The sequence below is a fragment of the Amaranthus tricolor genome, chromosome 7 (genome assembly GCF_026212465.1).
Source record: "Amaranthus tricolor cultivar Red isolate AtriRed21 chromosome 7, ASM2621246v1, whole genome shotgun sequence".
NCBI classification, from domain to species: domain Eukaryota; kingdom Viridiplantae; phylum Streptophyta; class Magnoliopsida; order Caryophyllales; family Amaranthaceae; genus Amaranthus; species Amaranthus tricolor.
Genome location: NC_080053.1, coordinates 18644790 through 18663854, shown reverse-complemented (window position 1 = coordinate 18663854; position 19065 = coordinate 18644790). Strand labels below are relative to the sequence as shown.

The following is a 19065-nucleotide window of genomic DNA, read 5'->3' as shown; positions in this document are numbered from 1 at the left end:
GACCCATTAAATACTCAGATCCGCTAGACCCGTTTCAAACCCGCTCTAGACATGTATGTGGGAAACATAAATAAAACTAATGGGTAGAATAGGAGGGAGTAATATTGACAAATCATTTTTATGTGGAAGAATTTGATATGATGGGTTTTTAGAATACTCTCATCGGTGAGGAGTGAAAGAAAAAGTTTCCTCACCAATCTCTTTTTAGATTTTCTTGCTCATCCACATGATATTTTTGTATGGAAATTTTTGACATAAAAAATTCATCCAAACAATGAGAAAACTAAAAAGCTTTCTCACCATTTACTAAATACTAATTTATGTAGAATTTTTTTTAAAAAAATAAAAAGTATGTTAAAATATAGTAAAATGTGTATCTAATAATAGAGTATAAAATTTCATGAACATTTTTAAATACTAATAAAAAAACACCTATTTAAAAAATTAAAGAATTTTTATTAGAACAAGTATCAAGCTTCTATTTGTGTTTGGATGGTGGGAAATTTTCCCTTGTTAAGATTTTTAGAAAATTTTGCAAGGTTTTCATTTTTATCTTATTTATTAGTGTGATGCATTTGTATTTGGGGTATTTCCTTGAGACAAAGGAGATAGTGGATACCGACCGTCTGAGCAGTCAGTCAACATCTCATAACAGGCTAAAGTCCCATGCAAGCTAACCACATCAGGGAGTACAAGAAAATTTACAAACTGTTAAGCTACTAATAATACCACAAAACAGACAAATTTGAAGTTGAAGCTTGAACGGGGTTGGTAAGGATTTTTTTTTTTTTTTTTTTTTTTTTTTTGTTTTGAGATAATGGGGTTGGTAAGGAGCATCCTTTTCCGGACTTTTTTTGTCCGCCAAACAAACATCAACAAACTTCAATCAATTACCACAAATTTTTTTTCTTTCAATAAAAAAAATACCACAATTTTTCAGCTAAATGAAATTACGAAATTGAAAATAGTGATTATTGTAATACATACGATTAGATACTAAAATCCTCTACATGAAAATACAAGCTCTCTAAACTTGTACAATAGTACTACTACTAGCCACTAAGTAGTACACTTATTCTTGCTCACACAAATCCATCATAAAACTACCCTAAACTCTCTTTGATTCATACTCATACTCATACTCATACTCAAATGGCAACTCAAAACAAAGCATATCACTAGCATTTGTCATCATGTTCTTCCCTATTCGATCACAAAAGATGCAATCATTTATCAACAATTCCATCAACAATCCACAATTTAACAATGATCATCATTAGAGGTAGCCGATAGCGGTTCAATTCCAGCCTAAACCGCTGATGGGCCACCTCTTATCAAAACCATCATTTTACGACGACTGATCAACCAACTTCTCCTTTCCTTCCACCAACCCAACAGCCGTGTCAGCCTCAACCGGGGCCTCTGATTTAACACTCTGAGAACCTGTCAATCGGGCCAAAATCACAAATGACATTCCACCAAGTACATTGTTTAAACACCTTAAAACCACCACGGATGACTTAAACACAGCAGGGGGTGTAGCCTTAGCAAGCAAAAACTCAACCCCATTCAATGTTTGGTACCTAAAATTACTACTCAAACCCATATGAAGTGCCCATGTAACAGCATTTAGCAATGTAGGAGGTGGTTTATTCGGGGTTTTGAAATCCGGGTCCATTTTCTTTCTCATTGTAATTAACCCATTCGAGATTGCAGTACCAACAAGCCCAGCAGCAAATCCAACAGCAGCAAACAAAGCCCCTTTGTAAACAAAGGTACCACAACGGGCCATAAGCCCAAATGATCCGGGTTCAAACATATGGCTTTGCGGACAACCTGCGAAAATTGATGGAAGTGAAGAAGAAGCCATGGATGCAGTTGGTGCTAAAAGATACATAAGGACAAAATTGAGAATAGATCCAACAACTAAAGTAGAAAAAACAAAATCGAGTTCGTTTAATCCGAAATTAGGTCTTGATGCCATGTCTCCAATCACGCATGATGTAACGCCAACTAATTCTTCCATCAACACTTTGAACGGAAACTGTGGATCTGCTGAAACCCTAGATTTCCATCCTTTTATGAACATTCCGATAAACCCAAGATTTTCCCAAAATGATGAGTTTCCATCGTTTTTATCGGAATTAGAGGATGAATCTCCGCCATCGCCACCTCCCCCGCTGTTTCCGCCAATGAATCCTGCACCACCGTCTCCATTGGAAGAGAAGCATAGGTTGAGATTATGATTGAAAGTGGAATTTAATTTGAGATTAAGGTTTTGATTTGAAGGGAAAGAGATTGAATTAAATGAAATGATGCGATTTGGAGAAAGAGGAGAGAACGGGAGATGATGAGTGTGGGAATAATGGAGATGAGAAGCCATGGAAGACGCCATTGACGAAAATTTGAAAAGGGTTGTTAATGGCGGCAGAAAGAGGTATGTGAAGAGCGGAGAGATATTTAGGTGAAAAGAAGGGAGATCTTCAGATCTATAATGGGCAGGGGCCAGGGAATCGGAAAATGTTGAAGAAAAGCTTTATAAAAATAATTTATAATGAAGGTTTTATCTTTTTCTTTAAGAAAATCACAAGCATTTGAGAGGTGAATTATGTAATAATAATACAAATTAATGGTCTTAGAGCATGAACAATAAAAAGGACAAATATATCCTCTTCACAATTTTATCTTTTTTTTTTTTTTCATTTGACACATTATTTTCTCTTAACTCCACATCATTTTTCACTATTTACATTCTCTTCCTCATTCTATTCCTTTATTTTATGCAACATCCAAAGGTATACTCTTACATCCTCTTTTCACCTCTTCTCTCCTACTCACATATATTCCACGACACATTCTATTTCCTATTTAAATTTAATAATTATAATTTGTGTAATTATTGAATGATAAATATTATTTACTCAATTTTTGTATAATTAATTAATTTGCGGATTATTAGTCTTGCAACCCACAAAAAAATATTCATAATTTCATATTTGATAACTTAAAAAAACAAAGTACATATATTAATTAAATGTTCGGAAAAATATAGAATTTAAAAAAAAAATACCACTACGTTTTTCTATTCCAAAATTAGTCTGCATAGGAGTTTCCAAACTTTTTCCCGCATATGCTCTACCAAATCACTCTTTAAAGACATATCTATATGTCTATCACCAATCTCTTCTCTTGTAGGTAAGAGTGTCGTAAAATTACGATTATCATATCGTCCGGGAGTGACAGAAAATGTTATACCATTTAAGCTTGATGATCCTGCTACATTTCCAGGTTGTTCTTGAGCGAACTCTTGTGGATCTTTATAATCAACATAAGTATCGCACTCGTCTTCCACAATCATATTGTAGATAATGATACATGTCATCATAATTTTCCATAGCATTGGCACACTCCATGCTAAAGTAGGTTTTCGAATCATTGCAAATCGAGCTTGTAGTACACCAAAGGCACATTCAACATCCTTTCGTGCACTTTCTTGACGTTGAGTGAACAACCTTTGTTTATGGGTTTGGGGAGCGGTTATAGCATCAATAAAGGTTGCCCATTTTGGATAAATTCCATCTGTGAGATAGTACCCTTTGTTGTAGGTATTTCCATTCACGTCGAACTGGACTTGTGGAGCTCGACCGTTGAGAAGGTCGTCAAAAACCGGCGAACGCTGGAGTACATTTATGCCGTTGCAAGATCCTGGTGTTCCAAAAAAAGCATGTCAAATCCATAAATCTCTAGAAGTAACGGGTTCTAAGATTACAGTCGTTGTTCTAGACTAGTGGAAAAAACCTCGTTTGCTGCGGTTTTTTGGCCATTTTTTGCTGCGGTTTTGGGCCCCAGCAATAGTGATAGCAGCAAATGTCCTACTTTAAATGCTGTTGTTAAAAACCGCAGCGAATAAGGGCATTATTTGCTGCGGTCAACACAAAACCGCAACAAATAAGGAGGGGTATTTGCTGCGGTCAGAGACAAAACCAAAACAAATAAGTGGGGCATTATTTGCTGCGGTTTTGCCCCTGACGCAGCAAATACTTCTATTTTTTTTTTCTTTTTCCGTTTTATCCTTATAATAATCCAATAATAATACAATGTAACAACAGTGATTAATCCAATGATAATCACAGATAATCAACAATAATCTCTTTGTAATAATAAACTGTCACTCGTATATATAATATAATATTATGTACGTACATATTATATATGTATATATATATATATATATATATATATATATATATATATATATATACATATATATACATATATATATATATATATATATATATATATATATATATATATATATATATATATATATATATATATATATATATATATGTATGTATATATATATATATGTATGTATCTATATATATATATATATATATGTATATATATATATATATATATATATATATATATATATATATATATATATATATATATATATATGTATATATATTATATATATATGTATATATATTATATATATATGTATATATATTATATATATATGTATATATATTATATATATATGTATATATTATATATATATGTATATATTATATATATATGTATATATTATATATATATGTATATATTATATATATATATATATATATATATATATATATATATATATATATATATATATATATATATATATATATATATATATATATATATATGTATATATATAATATACATTAAATTATAAAAAATAATCTATACTAATTACAATTTATCAAGGACAAATATTAACAAGATACGCGGCAATCTTGTCTTTTAATTCGCGCATCTCTCCACTTCTCAAAGGGCGTGTTTCCCTCGGAATGTCGTTTAAAACCTATAATATAATATAAAAATAAAAGATTAATATATAAACATTAGATTTTACCAATAATTATTTAATTAAGAACGTAACAAATACTTACGACATCTATATTTTCGACTCCAAACTCCTTCACGGATTTTAATTTATCGTCCATATACTTCAGCGCGTAGTAGTAGCCGCATTCAACGGAAGAAGAAGGTTGTCAAAAGCACTAAGAGAAAATAGATGTTAGTGTCAAAAACGGTTAAAAACGCATAAAATGGCAACTTAACACGTAATTTCTAGCATATGACTACGATTTTCAATTCTAACCATTTAAACACATTAATATATACCAAATAGTATTTTGTGCCAAGTTTCGTGCAAAACAAACCAAGTTTGAGCTACTTTACGCGCAAAAGTGCCAAAAACGGTTAAAAACGCATAAGATCGCAACTTAACACGTAATTTCTAGCATAAGACTATAATTTTAAATTCTAACCACTTCAACACAATAATATATACCAAATAGTGTTGTGTGCCAAGTTTCGTGCATAACAAACCAAGTTTGAGCTACTTTACGCGCAAAAGTGCCAAAAATGCTTAAAAACGCATAAAATCGCAACTTAACACGTAATTTCTAGCATATGACTATGATTTTCAATTCTAACAACTTCAACACAATAATATATACCAAATAGTGTTGTGTGCCATGTTTCGTGCATAAGAAACCAAGTTTGAGCTACTTTACGCGCGAAATTGACAAAAACGCTTAAAAACGCATAAAATCGCAACTTAACACTTAATTTCTAGCATATGACTATGATTTTCAATTCTATCCACTTCAACACAATAATATATACCAATAATTTCTAGCAAATCTGATACAAGTGTGGTTGTATGAAATAAAGATACCAAAGGAGCCCACACAAGGCTGCATACAGACCTCACGACACAGCAGCAAACTAGTGACCAGACCACCTTGCACGACACGTGGAGACTAAACCTATGCATCCAGGACCTAGGCTAAATTGGAAATGGAATCTCGGTACTTGGATCTAGCTATCAAGGTCCTTAAACCATTCTAACAATCCCCGTGGACTCCTAGAAGCTGAGATGAAGGAGGGCTGCACACAAGGCTGCATACAGACCTCACGACACAGCACCAAACTAGTGACGAGACCACCTTGCACGACACGTGGAGACTAAACCTATGCATCCAGGACCTAGGCTAAAGTGGAAATGGAATCTCGGTACTTGGATCTAGCTATCAAGGTCCGTAAACCATTCTAACAATCCCCGTGGACTCCTAGAAGCTGAGCTGAAGGAGGGCTGCTCGACAGTTAGGGGTGAAACTTATTCGGATTAAAACCGCAATCCCAACCAGACCAAACCGAATAACAAATATGGTTTGGTGATTTTTAAAATTTGGTTTGGATTAGGTTTGTAAATTTAAAAACCGAAATAATTAGGTTTGGAATTTTTAAAAACCGAAAACCGCATTACTATACCGAACACTGAAATATTAAGGGTAAGACCGTAATTTTAAAACCTAAAACAAAAACCCTTATTACCAAATACCAAGTTACCAACACAGGCTGTGTAATAATATATGATTATTACCAAATACCAACAATTATCATATAATACCAACACAGGAAAAGCAAAGCAAATTCCTGAAAGCAAGTTATCATATAATAGATATTCGGTTCAAAAAAATTTGGTCTGGCGGTTCGGTTCGGTTCGGTCTAGAAACTAATTTGGTTTGGTGTTGGTCTAAAAATATGGAGACCGAATAAAATATGGTTCGATTTGGTTTAGATGAAAGTCCAAACCGTAGACCGAACTTTCACCCCTATCGACAGTTTGCTAGATCAGAATTGTCTAAGTGTTTTGTAACACCCCGATATTTTTCCGATATATTAAATGATTTACTAGTAATATTATTATTATTTTTTTTTTGAAGAATATATTATTTATTAAATTATATTAAATTATTTATTTTGTTAGTAGGTTAAATCATGAGATTTCAACTTTTAAGGCAATAAAAACCATTTTAAGTCCAAATCTTTTTCCTAATCTATCTTTAATTTCAAAAAAAAAAAAAATTAAAAAGAGGGAATTTGATAGGGTGGCCGGCCATAGGGAAGATTTGGGGAAGATTGTAACTTCCATTTTGGCAAATGAATGGTTAAGACAATTATCATCAATAAAATCCCATAATCCCTTAATTAATTCCTTGCTTTACATCCTTCATTTTAAAACCTTGCAAGTAAAGAAAACACTCCCAAAAACTCCCTAATTCTCACGCCTAAATCCTCCAATTTGGTTCATCAATTTTGGTGTTGTTCTTGAGCAATTGTGAGTAATTCTTAACCTAGTTTTATTTTTAAGTTTTAATTTAAATTTCTATGATTTTTATGTGTGTGTTATTTTATAGTTTATGATTGTTCATGATTTAAAATTCATGTGTGAAAGTATGATGTTTTTCTATCTAAATTAATGTATGGTTTTTAGGGTTTAGATATGTTTACATGTGTGTGAAGAATTGATTGATGAATGATTGAAAAAAATATATATATATATATGTATATACATAAAAAAAAAAAGAATGGTTGCTCATATAAAAAAAAAATGTATGTGGTGTTAGGAATTTATTTATTTATTTTTATTGATTACTAGAAGGGATTTATAATGTTGGTAGAGAAATATACATGTATATATGTGATGTGTTTGTGTGTGTACATTTGTGTAAAAAGAATTATTTTTGAGAAAAAAAAATATATATAATTAATTAAAATTTATTTTGTATGTGTTCATGAAAATTATGTAAATTTTATTGTTTAGATTTAATAGGAAATAAAGGATTGAAATTTATATTTTTGTGATAAAAAAATGAAATCCCGTAGGTTTTGAAAATGGTGAAAAAAATGTGTTTTTGGAACATTTTTTGGCTTTGAAATTAAGTTAAAAATACTTATACTATGTTATAAATTATGAAAATTGGTACCCTGGGGTTTTGACGCCTTCCGGACGCAACGGTGAAGTCGGATTTTCAGTTTGACAGTTTTAAGTTGAGTTTCTGGACAGGTTGTATAGGCTGTCCGGTTTTGTGTATATGCCATGTTATAGTATGTGATGGATGTTCATGTTGTGTGTAGTGTTCTAGGTATGGATGTGGTTGTATATGTGTGTTATGGATGATTTGAGGAAAATGTGTATGTGTGCTTATTTCCCGAATACGATTGAACCTTGTAGGAAGTCGATTCGTGACCGGGAATTGATTAAGACGCTTGTGAGTTGGTTATCTTGCTTAAGGTATGTACACGCAGCGTTTTTCGCATTAGTCCGATGTATCATATAATAAGGGTATACAAAAGTAAAGCATGGATATATAGTACTGATAATGTTATCTTTCGAATCAATAATGTTTATACGTTGTTTTGATAAGCAGAGGTAGTATGACCTCACTAACCTTAAAGTGGACGTAGTATGACGTCAATCGGTGGAGATGAATTACTCGCGATATATGGGGGCATTATGAGCCACCGCGGGGGTATGCATACTTAACCATAGGCACCGAAGTATGGCGAGTGTCTATGGTAGAGGCTTGCTTAGGGGTTAGCTCCCCCTAATGTATTGTCTCACTTATGGAGTTTGAAGTGTACCGGCAGTATGGCTGGATAGTACAGCAGTATGGCTGACTAACTTTTACATGAAAATAAATATTCTTAGTAAGCATGTTCGAAGCGTACGGTTCTGTGAATTGTCAGCTAATAAATTAAAACTTTCTCTTGTTTTATTATTTATTTGGTATGCGACGTTTGCTGACGTGTACTTTTGGTCTTAACGACCCTGCGATGATGTTGTTTCCTATCTGGGCAATGACTAGCAGTAAGTTAAGTTGCAGGTCTGGGGAGTGAGGATTGACCCTTGAAGAAATAAATTGTTAGGATATAGAAGTCTTGATAAGAACTTCTAAATTAAGTTTAAAGAACATTTGGTTTTATGAGGCGATTTTCGTTCTCAAATAAGTTGATTTAACTTTCGTTCTTATCCGCTGCTAAGAATTTCTTATATCTAGTAGTTTATAATAACACTAATAGAACTCGGTCCGCAAGCTTTCCTTAACTTCAAACCCGTTTAAACTGCCTTCTAACATCCCGGTTTGACTCGGATAATACTTATCTCGTTTTTAAAAGGTCATTTTCTCTTTTCGTACGACCCGAGTTATTCCGAGATGTTACATGTTTGTGGTTATTTCGTGTTCTTTTCATGATCATTTGTAGTTTTTGTCTGTGTCATTAATAAAAGCTTTCGCGAAACATTAATCCTTGCATAACCAACGCCTTAATCAGCCCTGGTTTCACATCAAAACCAAGTTTGAGCTACTTTATGCGCAAAAGTGTTAAAAACGGTTAAAAACGCATAAAATGACAACTTAACACATAATTTCTAGCATATGACTACGATTTTCAATTCTAAAAACTTCAACACATTAATATATACCAAATAGTGTTGTGTGCCAAGTTTCGTGCAAAACAAACAAAGTTTGAGCTACTTTACGCGCGAAAGTGCCAAAAACGGTTAAAAACGCATAAAATCGCAACTTAACACGTAATTTCTAGCATATGACTATGATTTTCAATTCTAACAACTTCAACACAATAATATATACCAAATAGTGTTGTGTGCCAAGTTTCGTGCATAACAAACCAAGTTCGAGCTACTTTACGCGCGAAATTGACAAAAACGCTTAAAAACGCATAAAATCGCAACTTAACACGTAATTTCTAGCATATGACTATGATTTTCAATTCTAAAAACTTCAACACAATAATACATACCAAAGAGTGTTGTTTGCCCAGTTTCGTGCAAATCTGATACAAATGTGGTTGTATGAAATGAAGATACCAAAGGAGCCCACACAAGGCTGCATACAGACCTGACGACACAGCAGCAAACTAGTGTTTAGACAACCTTGCACGACACGTGGAGACTAAACCTATGCATCCAGGACCTAGGCTAAAGTGAAAATGGAATCTCGGTACTTGGATCTAGCTATCAAGGTCCTTAAACAATTCTAACAATCCCCGTGGACTCCTAGAAGTTGAGCTGAAGGAGGGCTGCACACAAGGCTGCATACAGACCTCACGACACAGCAGCAAACTAGTGACCAGACCACCGTGCACGACACGTGGAGACTAAACCTATGCATCCATGACTTAGGCTAAAGTGGAAATGGAATCTCGATACTTGGATCTAGCTATCAAGGTCCTTAAACCATTCTAACAATCCCCGTGGACTCCTAGAAGCTGAGCTGAAGGAGGGCTGCTCGACAATTTGCTAGTTCAGAATTGTCTAAGTGTTTGTGGTTGTTTCGTGTTCTTTTCATGATCTGTAGTTTTTGTCTGTGTCATTAATCAAAGATTCCGCACAACATTAATCCTTGCATAACCAAGGCCTTAATCAGCCCCGGTTTCGCATCAAAACCAAGTTTGAGCTACTTTATGCGCAAAAGTGTTAAAAACGGTTAAAAACGCATAAAATGGCAACTTAACACGTAATTTCTAACATATGACTACGATTTTCAATTATAACAACTTCAACACAATAATATATACCAAATAGTGTTGTGTGCCAAGTTTCGTGCATAAAAAACCAAGTTTGAGCTACTTTACGCGCGAAATTGACAAAAACGCTTAAAAACACATAAAATCGCAACTTCACTCGTAATTTCTAGCATATAACTATGATTTTGAATTCTAACAACTTCAACACAATAATATATACCAAATAGTGTTGTGTGCCAAGTTTCGTGCAAAACAAACGAAGTTTGAGCTACTTTATGCACGAAAGTGCCAAAAACGGTTAAAAACGCATAAAATCAAATTTTTGTACCTTTATTGCTGTCCATTTTGGAAATGTGGCTCTGGATGTAGATCCCATTTGTCCACGCACTTTTTTCATTGTGCTGAAACACATGGGAAAAGTAATACTATTTATATATCTATATAACACTTAATTAAATCAACTTGGTAAAATAAATAATATTACGTACGCATTCAACAACGCTTTGAATTTTGTGTTACGAGGCGGGCTTTGAGGTTTTTGTAATGAGTCGAAGACGTGCACAGTGTTCGTTAAAGGACATATGACCAAAAGTATCCAATGAAAACTACAAACGCAAATTTAAAATCAACAAATTAAAGATTAGGTGACTTTAAAAATCAAAAGATTAGTTCAATTTAAAAAATAAAACTTACTCTTCCATATATGGAGCCAGAATGAACGTGTGTTTAGATGCAAGGGAATTAGTCAATGCAGTCTGAATGTATGCTCTGACGTCATCTGGATCATTTACACATTTACTACCCCAAATCGACTCTGGACAAAACCATCCAATTTTTATTGGAGGTTCGCAAGAATTTAGCTCCTCGTAAGCCGCACTAGGCTCACAAATAAGAAAATTTTGTTAGTAATTCAGTTATTAAAACAATTAAACAACAATGCCTAACTTGTAAGATAATGAACATCACCTCATGTAGACATGAAAAAGAGCTACGTTCAGCATCGCTCCTCTCAAAAATTGCCCGATGTCACTAGGACCAATAATTATAAACGGGCTCTCTAAAAAGCAGTATTGCTCCTTCAGCAGGTTCAGATTGCGTGGGTCCTCCTCACTTATGCGAGATGCACAATAATGCCGCCATTTGCAATCTTGAGAGAGATCTTTTAGCTCCTCATCAGTCAAAATTGGAGTGCTTGGCATCGACTTTGACCCAGTCGACACCTTTGCTGAGGAACCGACCTCTCTCCAAGATCCCATTGGACTCTTTTGCTATTTCAATTTATACAATTAAATTAGTGTGAGCATGCAATTTAAAAAATAAAAAAAAATAAGGTACAAATGATTCTTACCATGTTAGTGAATCGAACCCAAGCATATGGCCATGTGATGAAACTACCTAGAGCGTGTGAGAGTTTCTCAAGGCTCCATGGTGGCATTGGAACCAGGAGTGAGAAATCTTCAAACCCCTTTACAATAGTTTCCACGGCCACACTGATGTGGCCACTTGTAACAGGCATTGAATGCACTGTTTGGCCCTCTTTGTTTGGCTGGGCCACACCATATGCAACCACAGTTAAGTCGCCATCACTAGCAACACCTAACTGAGGCAGCAAAAGAGAACAAGGAGTCGCCTCCTGAAAATTGTGTCGTTTAGTATAATAAGCATCATAATAAAATATTAAAACGCGTTGCAGTTTAAATTAATAAGTGCTTATATATTTAAAAACTATGTACCTGTAGCACTGGCTCTGGAATTGGCTCCGGATTTTGAGCAACGGAGTTTATATTCTCCAGTGTGGGGTTTTCCCCTTCAGGGGTATTAGTAATGAGTTGGGGTGCTACGGGGGTAATGGGCTCGGGTGTTGGCTCGACCGAAGCGTTAGGATCCCCATGTTGACTTTCCTGATTCTCGACAATCAGGTTTGCCAAGTCAACAATAAGTGCTCCCATCTTCTACAACACGGCGGCCAGCTTGGCGAGAACATCCTTCGTAATCTCCGCTCGGAGGGTTTCTACTTCATCCCGCAGCGCCGTTCGGGATTGAGTACCAACACACTCTTTGCCGAATGCCTTCTGTAACCCCACGCGGACGCCTCCTTTTCCGACTACGCGCCCATTGTGGTCTTTCCCTAAGACCATATGCAATGCGTCAACATTGCCTCTTGGGGTGAACTACCCCGTAGCTTCTTTTTCCTTCCAGCCCATCTGTTCAAATAAAAAGTGACATATATAGCAATTAGCATAAGTATATCAAAGCCAAAGAAAACAAAACAAATCAAGAATATACTTAATAATTTCAAAACTCACCACAGTATCAGCAACCTTCTTCGTTCCCGAATCATTAATGGTAAATTTACCACTTGCATCTGGGGAATGAAGCCCGCAATACCAATCACGCACCCGATCTCCAGAGGGAGTATTCACGGATCAGAGGTAGTCGTAGATGAGGGCGTGGATGAACTTTGATTGGGGTATAAACCCGCATCCACCCACTCTTTTCGGACCTCATCGTACGTTTTCTGGCCCAAGCGATGGTAAAACTTCCTTTTGCTTGCAGAATCAAAAGCTTTACCACGCTTTTCCTAATTAATCAATAGAAATCGAATGTCATGTATTAGTTTAATGACTGAATCAAAAGAAGTAAATTCAAATTGGTAAACTATAATATAATATGAAATACTTACAACTTCTATGGGAGTTGTTCTTTTGGCAACAAAGGCCTCCCAATCCCTCTTCGATATGTGACCCCATATTTCGTAGGGCATCTTCGATGGTGATTGCTCTCCACCTTCGTTTCCCATTTTGACCTTTTTGGTCGTACGGGCAAGCCTCTTCGTAATACAGCCAGTTACTAGCTTGGATTTGAAATCTCTGAATCTTTCAGCAACAGCTGAAAGAAACACATTCTTCTTGTCCTCATCGCTCTCGATGTGGAAAAGATTTTACAAAAAAATTTATATTTATTCCTGTCAATCAAATTAATTTTAAAATGAAACTAAATGAGTAAAAATAGTAAAGTTGCTTACCACAGTATCATTCCATCGAGAGTTCTTCAAACCCTCTAGAACCTCGTTCCATGCGTGCAATATGAAAAGCTTGCGGATACATAGACCCACTTGTTTTCCATATTGCCTATGCCATTTTCCGCAGGGTTAACCCAATGCATTATATTCCAAATGCATGGGTTCTGTGACTTTGAGGTTTTTCGTAGGACCTCACCCTTTTCTTTTCTTACTGGTAGTGGGAGCATCCATTGTGGGGCGTCTTCAGTCACAAAATCATTGTCAATCGGTGGAGCATCTTCAGCCATACGCTCGTATCTCACAATTTGATCCTCTTCGCTGTCATAACTACGATGCTCATTATCCGAGGTCTCAATCTCGGGGACCATTTCGTCTCTGAATAGATGCATTGTATATCTTTATTCACCAACAAAAATATATAAAAGAACTTCTCAAGAAATATGGCTTAAATAATGCTAAAACCAACAATTATAGAGGCATGATTGGCTCTTTATTATATCTAACTGCTAGTAGACCCGATATTGCTTTTAGTGTTGGTTTATGTGCTAGATTTCAATCCAATCCTAAAGAATCACATCTCACTGCAGTTAAACGAATTTTAAGATATTTGAAGAGAACAGATGACTTGTTCTTATTTTACCCTAAAAGTGATGTCTATGATTTGAAAGGTTTTAGTGATGCAGATTATGCAGGTGATCTAGTTAATAGAAAAAGTACACCAGGTATGGTACAATTTCTTGGCTCATGTTTAGTTTCATGGAATTCCAAGAAACAAAACACTGTTGCATTATCTACTGCCGAAGCTGAATACGTAGCAGCAGCAGCTTGCTGTTCCCAAATGCTTTGGATAAAACAGCAGCTAAGAAATTTTGGTATTAAGTTTGAATGTGTTCCTATTTATGTGATAATACCAGTGCCATATGCATATCTAAAGATCCAGTGCATCATTCACGAGTAAAACACATCCACATTAGGCATCATTTTCTTAAGGATAATGTTGAAAATAAAAATATTATTTTAAAGCATGTAAACACCAACGAGCAAATAGCAGATATCATGACTAAACCGCTTCCAAGGGAACAACATGAGAAAATGAGATTGGAACTTCGCATGATGAAGCTGCATTGAAGTGAGTGACATATGTGATCCTTAAAGACAGAAAGAAAATTGAAAAGGTCGATCAACCACAAAATCTTGATTGAAAAATCGATTATCGAAAGGATCAGGTACGCACTATTTGAAAGCATATACTGTGAATGCTCTTATGATTGCATGTTTAATTTGATCAGACTGTAGTAGCATAAAATTTTCATTTATTTTATTTTCATAAAATATATTTACATACGTTTACCCAGCAATTTCCATTAAAATAGCGGGAGTTAAATCATCATAGTTCTTCACTAAAATCCGTCTGTTTCCATTTCACATTTTGAGTTCATATGCGCGAATTAAATAAGGAACATAAATCACCTAAACACACGTCCCCTCACATTCATTATATACACTCTCACACGTCAAGCCCTAAATTCTTCATCCTCAAACGCAATCAACTCTGAATCCCAAAATCATCTTCATCTTCTCACATTTTCTGCAAAATTTCACTCCACCATCTCATCAAATCACCATGAGAACCAAGAGCCGTACACCCAAAATGAAACAACCCAAGCCTTTAAGAATTATCCACCCAACACCTTTATTAACTGCTCAAGAGTCATCTTCAAAAGAACAGCAGGACACTCCTGGTGGCTCTAAAAGGCAAGCAAGGAACAAGAGAAAAAGACCGTCTACTTCAAAGAAATCATCTTCAGCAAAGAAGGCAAAAGTCGATGTTCACTTAAACGCTGAAGAAGTGTCAAAAGAAATGATGGTTGGGTTTGGTTTAGACAAAAAATGGTATGATTCAACCTTTTTTCCTCAGTTACACACTATATTACAGACTCAGTCTTGGGAATCTTTGATCGCAGACTATTGCTGCAATCCATTATACTCAAAACTGATGCGTGAGTTTGTCTCGAATTTTTTGCTTAATTATGGTGTTTGTTCGAGTTCTGTTAAGGAAGTTAAAATAGAGTTCAATAGTTAGAAATTGGGAGAATGGCTAGGTGTGCCCGCAAATGGATTTGATGTTTATTATGTTGGATCAAAAATAACTTTCTTTGAAATAGATGAAAAGGATGTTTGGAAATTTTTAGGGATCACGGAAAAAAGAGGGAAGGTCAGCCATAATGCACTGTCCCCTTTACACAAATTGTTGTATAACATTGCACGTAGATTTGTTTTGCCGCAAAATTCCAAACGCAGTGAAGTAAGTTTACGAGATGCAACCTAATTTACTGCATGGCTAACAATATTAAAATCAATTTTCCCTCTTTGATGATCTCTCACTTAAGTGAATGCATTTCTAAAGGTTGTGTAATTGGATATGGAGGTTTACTGACTTAGATTTTTAGGAAGATGGGTGTTCCACTTGAAGGACAAAACTTTCCCATGGGTCCGAACAATATGATAGGTGCCAAGTGCTTAAATAACTTACACCTTAAATTAAATGAGAATGGGACCCTTGAGAACGTTGTTGAAACAATCAATGTTAATTCTGATAATGAGAAGGAAACCGAAAAGGGAGAGGTTGAAATGGAGGAACAGGAGAAGAAAGGATATAGAGATAAGGAACAGGAGACTGTTCTTTCTGATAAGGAGAAGGAGGACATTGGTGTCTGCAAGGAGGAGGTATCTGTGCCTACTATGAAGCTGTAACACCCCGACCCCTCGGACCGCTGGTGACTACTCTTGGAGAGTGTAAACTAGCCCCACAAATCAACACAAGTCTTTCCAGCGCACTTTGGCCTCACTCGTGCGCACCCGGGAAAACTTCCCAGGAGGTCACCCATCCTAAGATTGCTCCCCACCAAGCACGCTTAACTGTGGAGTTCTTAGCAAATGGGCTCCCAAGAAAAGAAGATGCACCTTGTTGTTATGAGTAGTCTATTAATCTTTTTTCAAGCTAAATCTGGGGTATTACAGAAGCAGTCTTGCTCAACCTCAAGGAAGAGCAGAAGGCTTGCTGCCAAAGGGAAAAGACCTGTAGTTGATCTTGATGATGACTCTGGGGCTGAACCAAGTCATTTCCCCTCATCAAAGCCAACCACTCCATCATCCCATCATTTCCCATCACCACCACCATCACCAATACCAACTTCACCACCACCTGTTCACACATCTCCACACCAAGGCTTTGACCAGACAACAGTTCCTACAACTCCTTTATACTCCATTCTCCTCAAACTTGATGAATTGCAGGATCGCTTCTTTAAATTTCAAGATGAAGTTCGTGTTTCCTTAGCCTCACTAACTGACTAGATGACTCAAATGGAGGCTCGTCTGGGTGCAAAATTGGATACTGTGGAGGTGGAAACAGAATATATAGATGATGAAGCTCCTACGTCCTAATTCTTCCTGATAGCTTTTCAATATCTTCTTATTTGTTGCAACCATCACTATCATCAAACAATCTTTTCTTGTTTTTGAATTGTACCAGCTAGGGTACTGTTTGTCTAATTCATACTATGAACTACGTTTTCTTTTATGCTACTAACTATCTGTGACGATTAATCATAGCTGATCTTGTTTGCATTCATTGTTACTGCTTTTTCCTTTGTGCATCCTTATTCTCTCTTTGACTATGACTATATGCTTAGTGCTGCGGTTTGATTGCTCCAATTCTTTTTGAATGATGTCAAAAGGGGAAATATTTGACACAAACTTAAATAATGCTTGTATGCTTAGCTCTGATTAAATCTATTATGTTGGACATTAGGATTAAGGTTTATGATTCATGATCTGATGATTGTTTATTGCTTGCTCATTGCTTGGCTGCTTTTTTGCTGTGATTGTCAAAGTATAGTTAATCTATTGTCATAGTTAATCTATTGTCAGTATATAGTTAACACCTTTTGTTAAAGATTGATGCTCTGATGCTTATGATCAAGATTGATGCTCTAATGCTTATGATCACGATGAACTGTTTTGCTTATCTATTCACTTTTGAGCTATGATTGTATGCTCCAAATTATACTGGAACCACTGCTTATGGTCTATGTTGAAAATGTATGAGTTTTGTTGTGTTTATTTTAGAGTAATTTAATTCATGATATGCTTGGTAAATTATATTTACTAAGTTAAGAAGAGTTGTTTTAATCTCTAACATGCTCTTCAACATTGGTTTACTCTATTCTGTTTTAAGTTTGTTTAAAAGTTTGTCATCATCAAAAAGGGGGAATTTGTTGGACCTCTTGAGTTTTGATGATGACTACACTTTATTTAAACAAATATGTTTTTTTTGAGATTGTGTGCAGGTCGATATCCGATTATAATTGTGATCGTTGATAGTACCTATGGCTTAGTTCATGGAAAAGTACGTGTCAAAAGGATTTAAGAGATGTTTGAAGAGTATATCACTTGGGATGTAAAATGGAGAAAAGAAGTCTATTGTTCCCAGGTTGGATGTTCTAGCAAAACTGGATTTTAGAGACAGCGCACTGTTCCTAAACTAAAGTCAGCCAACGTTAACTAATAAATTCTGATTTTTATTATTTTTAGTTAATATACTAAAATTAATTTGTTGCATTTATTTATTATTGTTAATTGGCAAAAAGTTTTCTAAAAATTACTTTACGTATGAGTCTCTAAATAAAGATCCTTTATTTTAGGATCTATATTTAGTAAATATTGGATTTGCTAAGTATAGGTATAGCTGTTGTTGAAAAAGTCTTTGCTATTATTTTTAACCGGTCTTTATCTTAGAAAATAGGTTATCATTCCTACAATTAGTTAGCATGTAATCATTCCTATTAAGTATAACCATTTCTATAAATAGCATAAAATTTCCAGCAGTTATTACTAGAACAGGAACTGCTGTTTGTGAAACTGCTGCTTAAAGGGAACAGAACCTATTTTTAGTAAATGGGAACATCGGTTATTGTTGTTTTAACTGTATGCTTGATTTAATCAAGTCTTGTGGAAATAACCGTCTGTGTGATTAATCCACATTACTCCCATGATCTTTTTGATTAAGGAATAATGGATTGGATTATTCCATTTTCTTAGAGATTTTATTTTTTATAAATAGCTAGTGAATTCGGTTGTTCCTAAGTATCTAACGTATGAACTTTGTTATTTTCATGTGATTATTTTTGGAAATCCACAAGAAATATTTTGTTTTGAAAATTGCCAATTAACTCATAATATTTTCTTGAGCAACTCATTGATTTTATTTTTAGAGAATTTTATCCTTTTTGCAAGGGTTTTTGAGAGAACTTGTAATTAGACTTGGGTGAGTCTAAGGGGGAATTTGATAGCTTTGAGTGAAGCTAGTGTGGAGTTTAGCTTTTAGTGAAGCTAAGTTTATTGCTTTGAGTAAAGCAATTTGAGAGAGAAGAGTTGGCCTAGTTGATTCGCTTCGAGTGAAGTAAGGTGTTTATTGTAATTTTAACTAATTGCCTTAAACATAGTGGAGTATTTAGAAATCCCGAGGGGTCCTGGTTTTTCCTTCTGTTTAGGCCTAGAAGGTTCCACGTAAAATCGTTTGTCTCTTTTATTATTTTGCTCTAAGTTCAAGCTTTATTTATCTTAATTCAATTCCGCAAAAA

The 19065-nt window shown here is 35.0% G+C and overlaps 2 protein-coding genes across 2 annotated transcripts; both read right to left on the bottom strand.

The window, feature by feature from the left end:
• Positions 1-932: 932 nt before the first annotated feature.
• Positions 933-2548, bottom strand: LOC130817908 (protein RETICULATA-RELATED 3, chloroplastic-like). The gene has a single exon (XM_057683875.1). The coding sequence runs from the start codon at positions 2393-2395 to the stop codon at positions 1349-1351; it is 1047 nt and encodes a 348-aa protein (XP_057539858.1). The 5' UTR covers positions 2396-2548; the 3' UTR covers positions 933-1348.
• Positions 2549-3082: 534 nt separating this feature from the next.
• On the bottom strand, positions 3083-13563 carry LOC130818584 (uncharacterized). The gene is made up of 2 exons (XM_057684748.1): positions 13530-13563; positions 3083-3705 (listed from the first exon to the last, which is right to left on the bottom strand). Exons 1-2 carry the CDS (start codon positions 13561-13563, stop codon positions 3083-3085), a joined length of 657 nt encoding a protein of 218 aa, XP_057540731.1.
• Positions 13564-19065: the final 5502 nt, after the last annotated feature.

Bases quoted from the DNA above. Each gene is read 5' to 3' on its own strand.
- LOC130817908 (XM_057683875.1), bottom strand. From the start codon at position 2,395: ATGGCGTCTTCCATGGCTTCTCATCTCCATTATTCCCACACTCATCAT.
- LOC130818584 (XM_057684748.1), bottom strand. From the start codon at position 13,563: ATGCATTGGGTTAACCCTGCGGAAAATGGCATAG. The intron at 3,706-13,529 runs GCAATATGGAAA...TTGGAACACCAG, and splicing joins CCCTGCGGAAAATGGCATAG to GATCTTGCAACGGCATAAAT.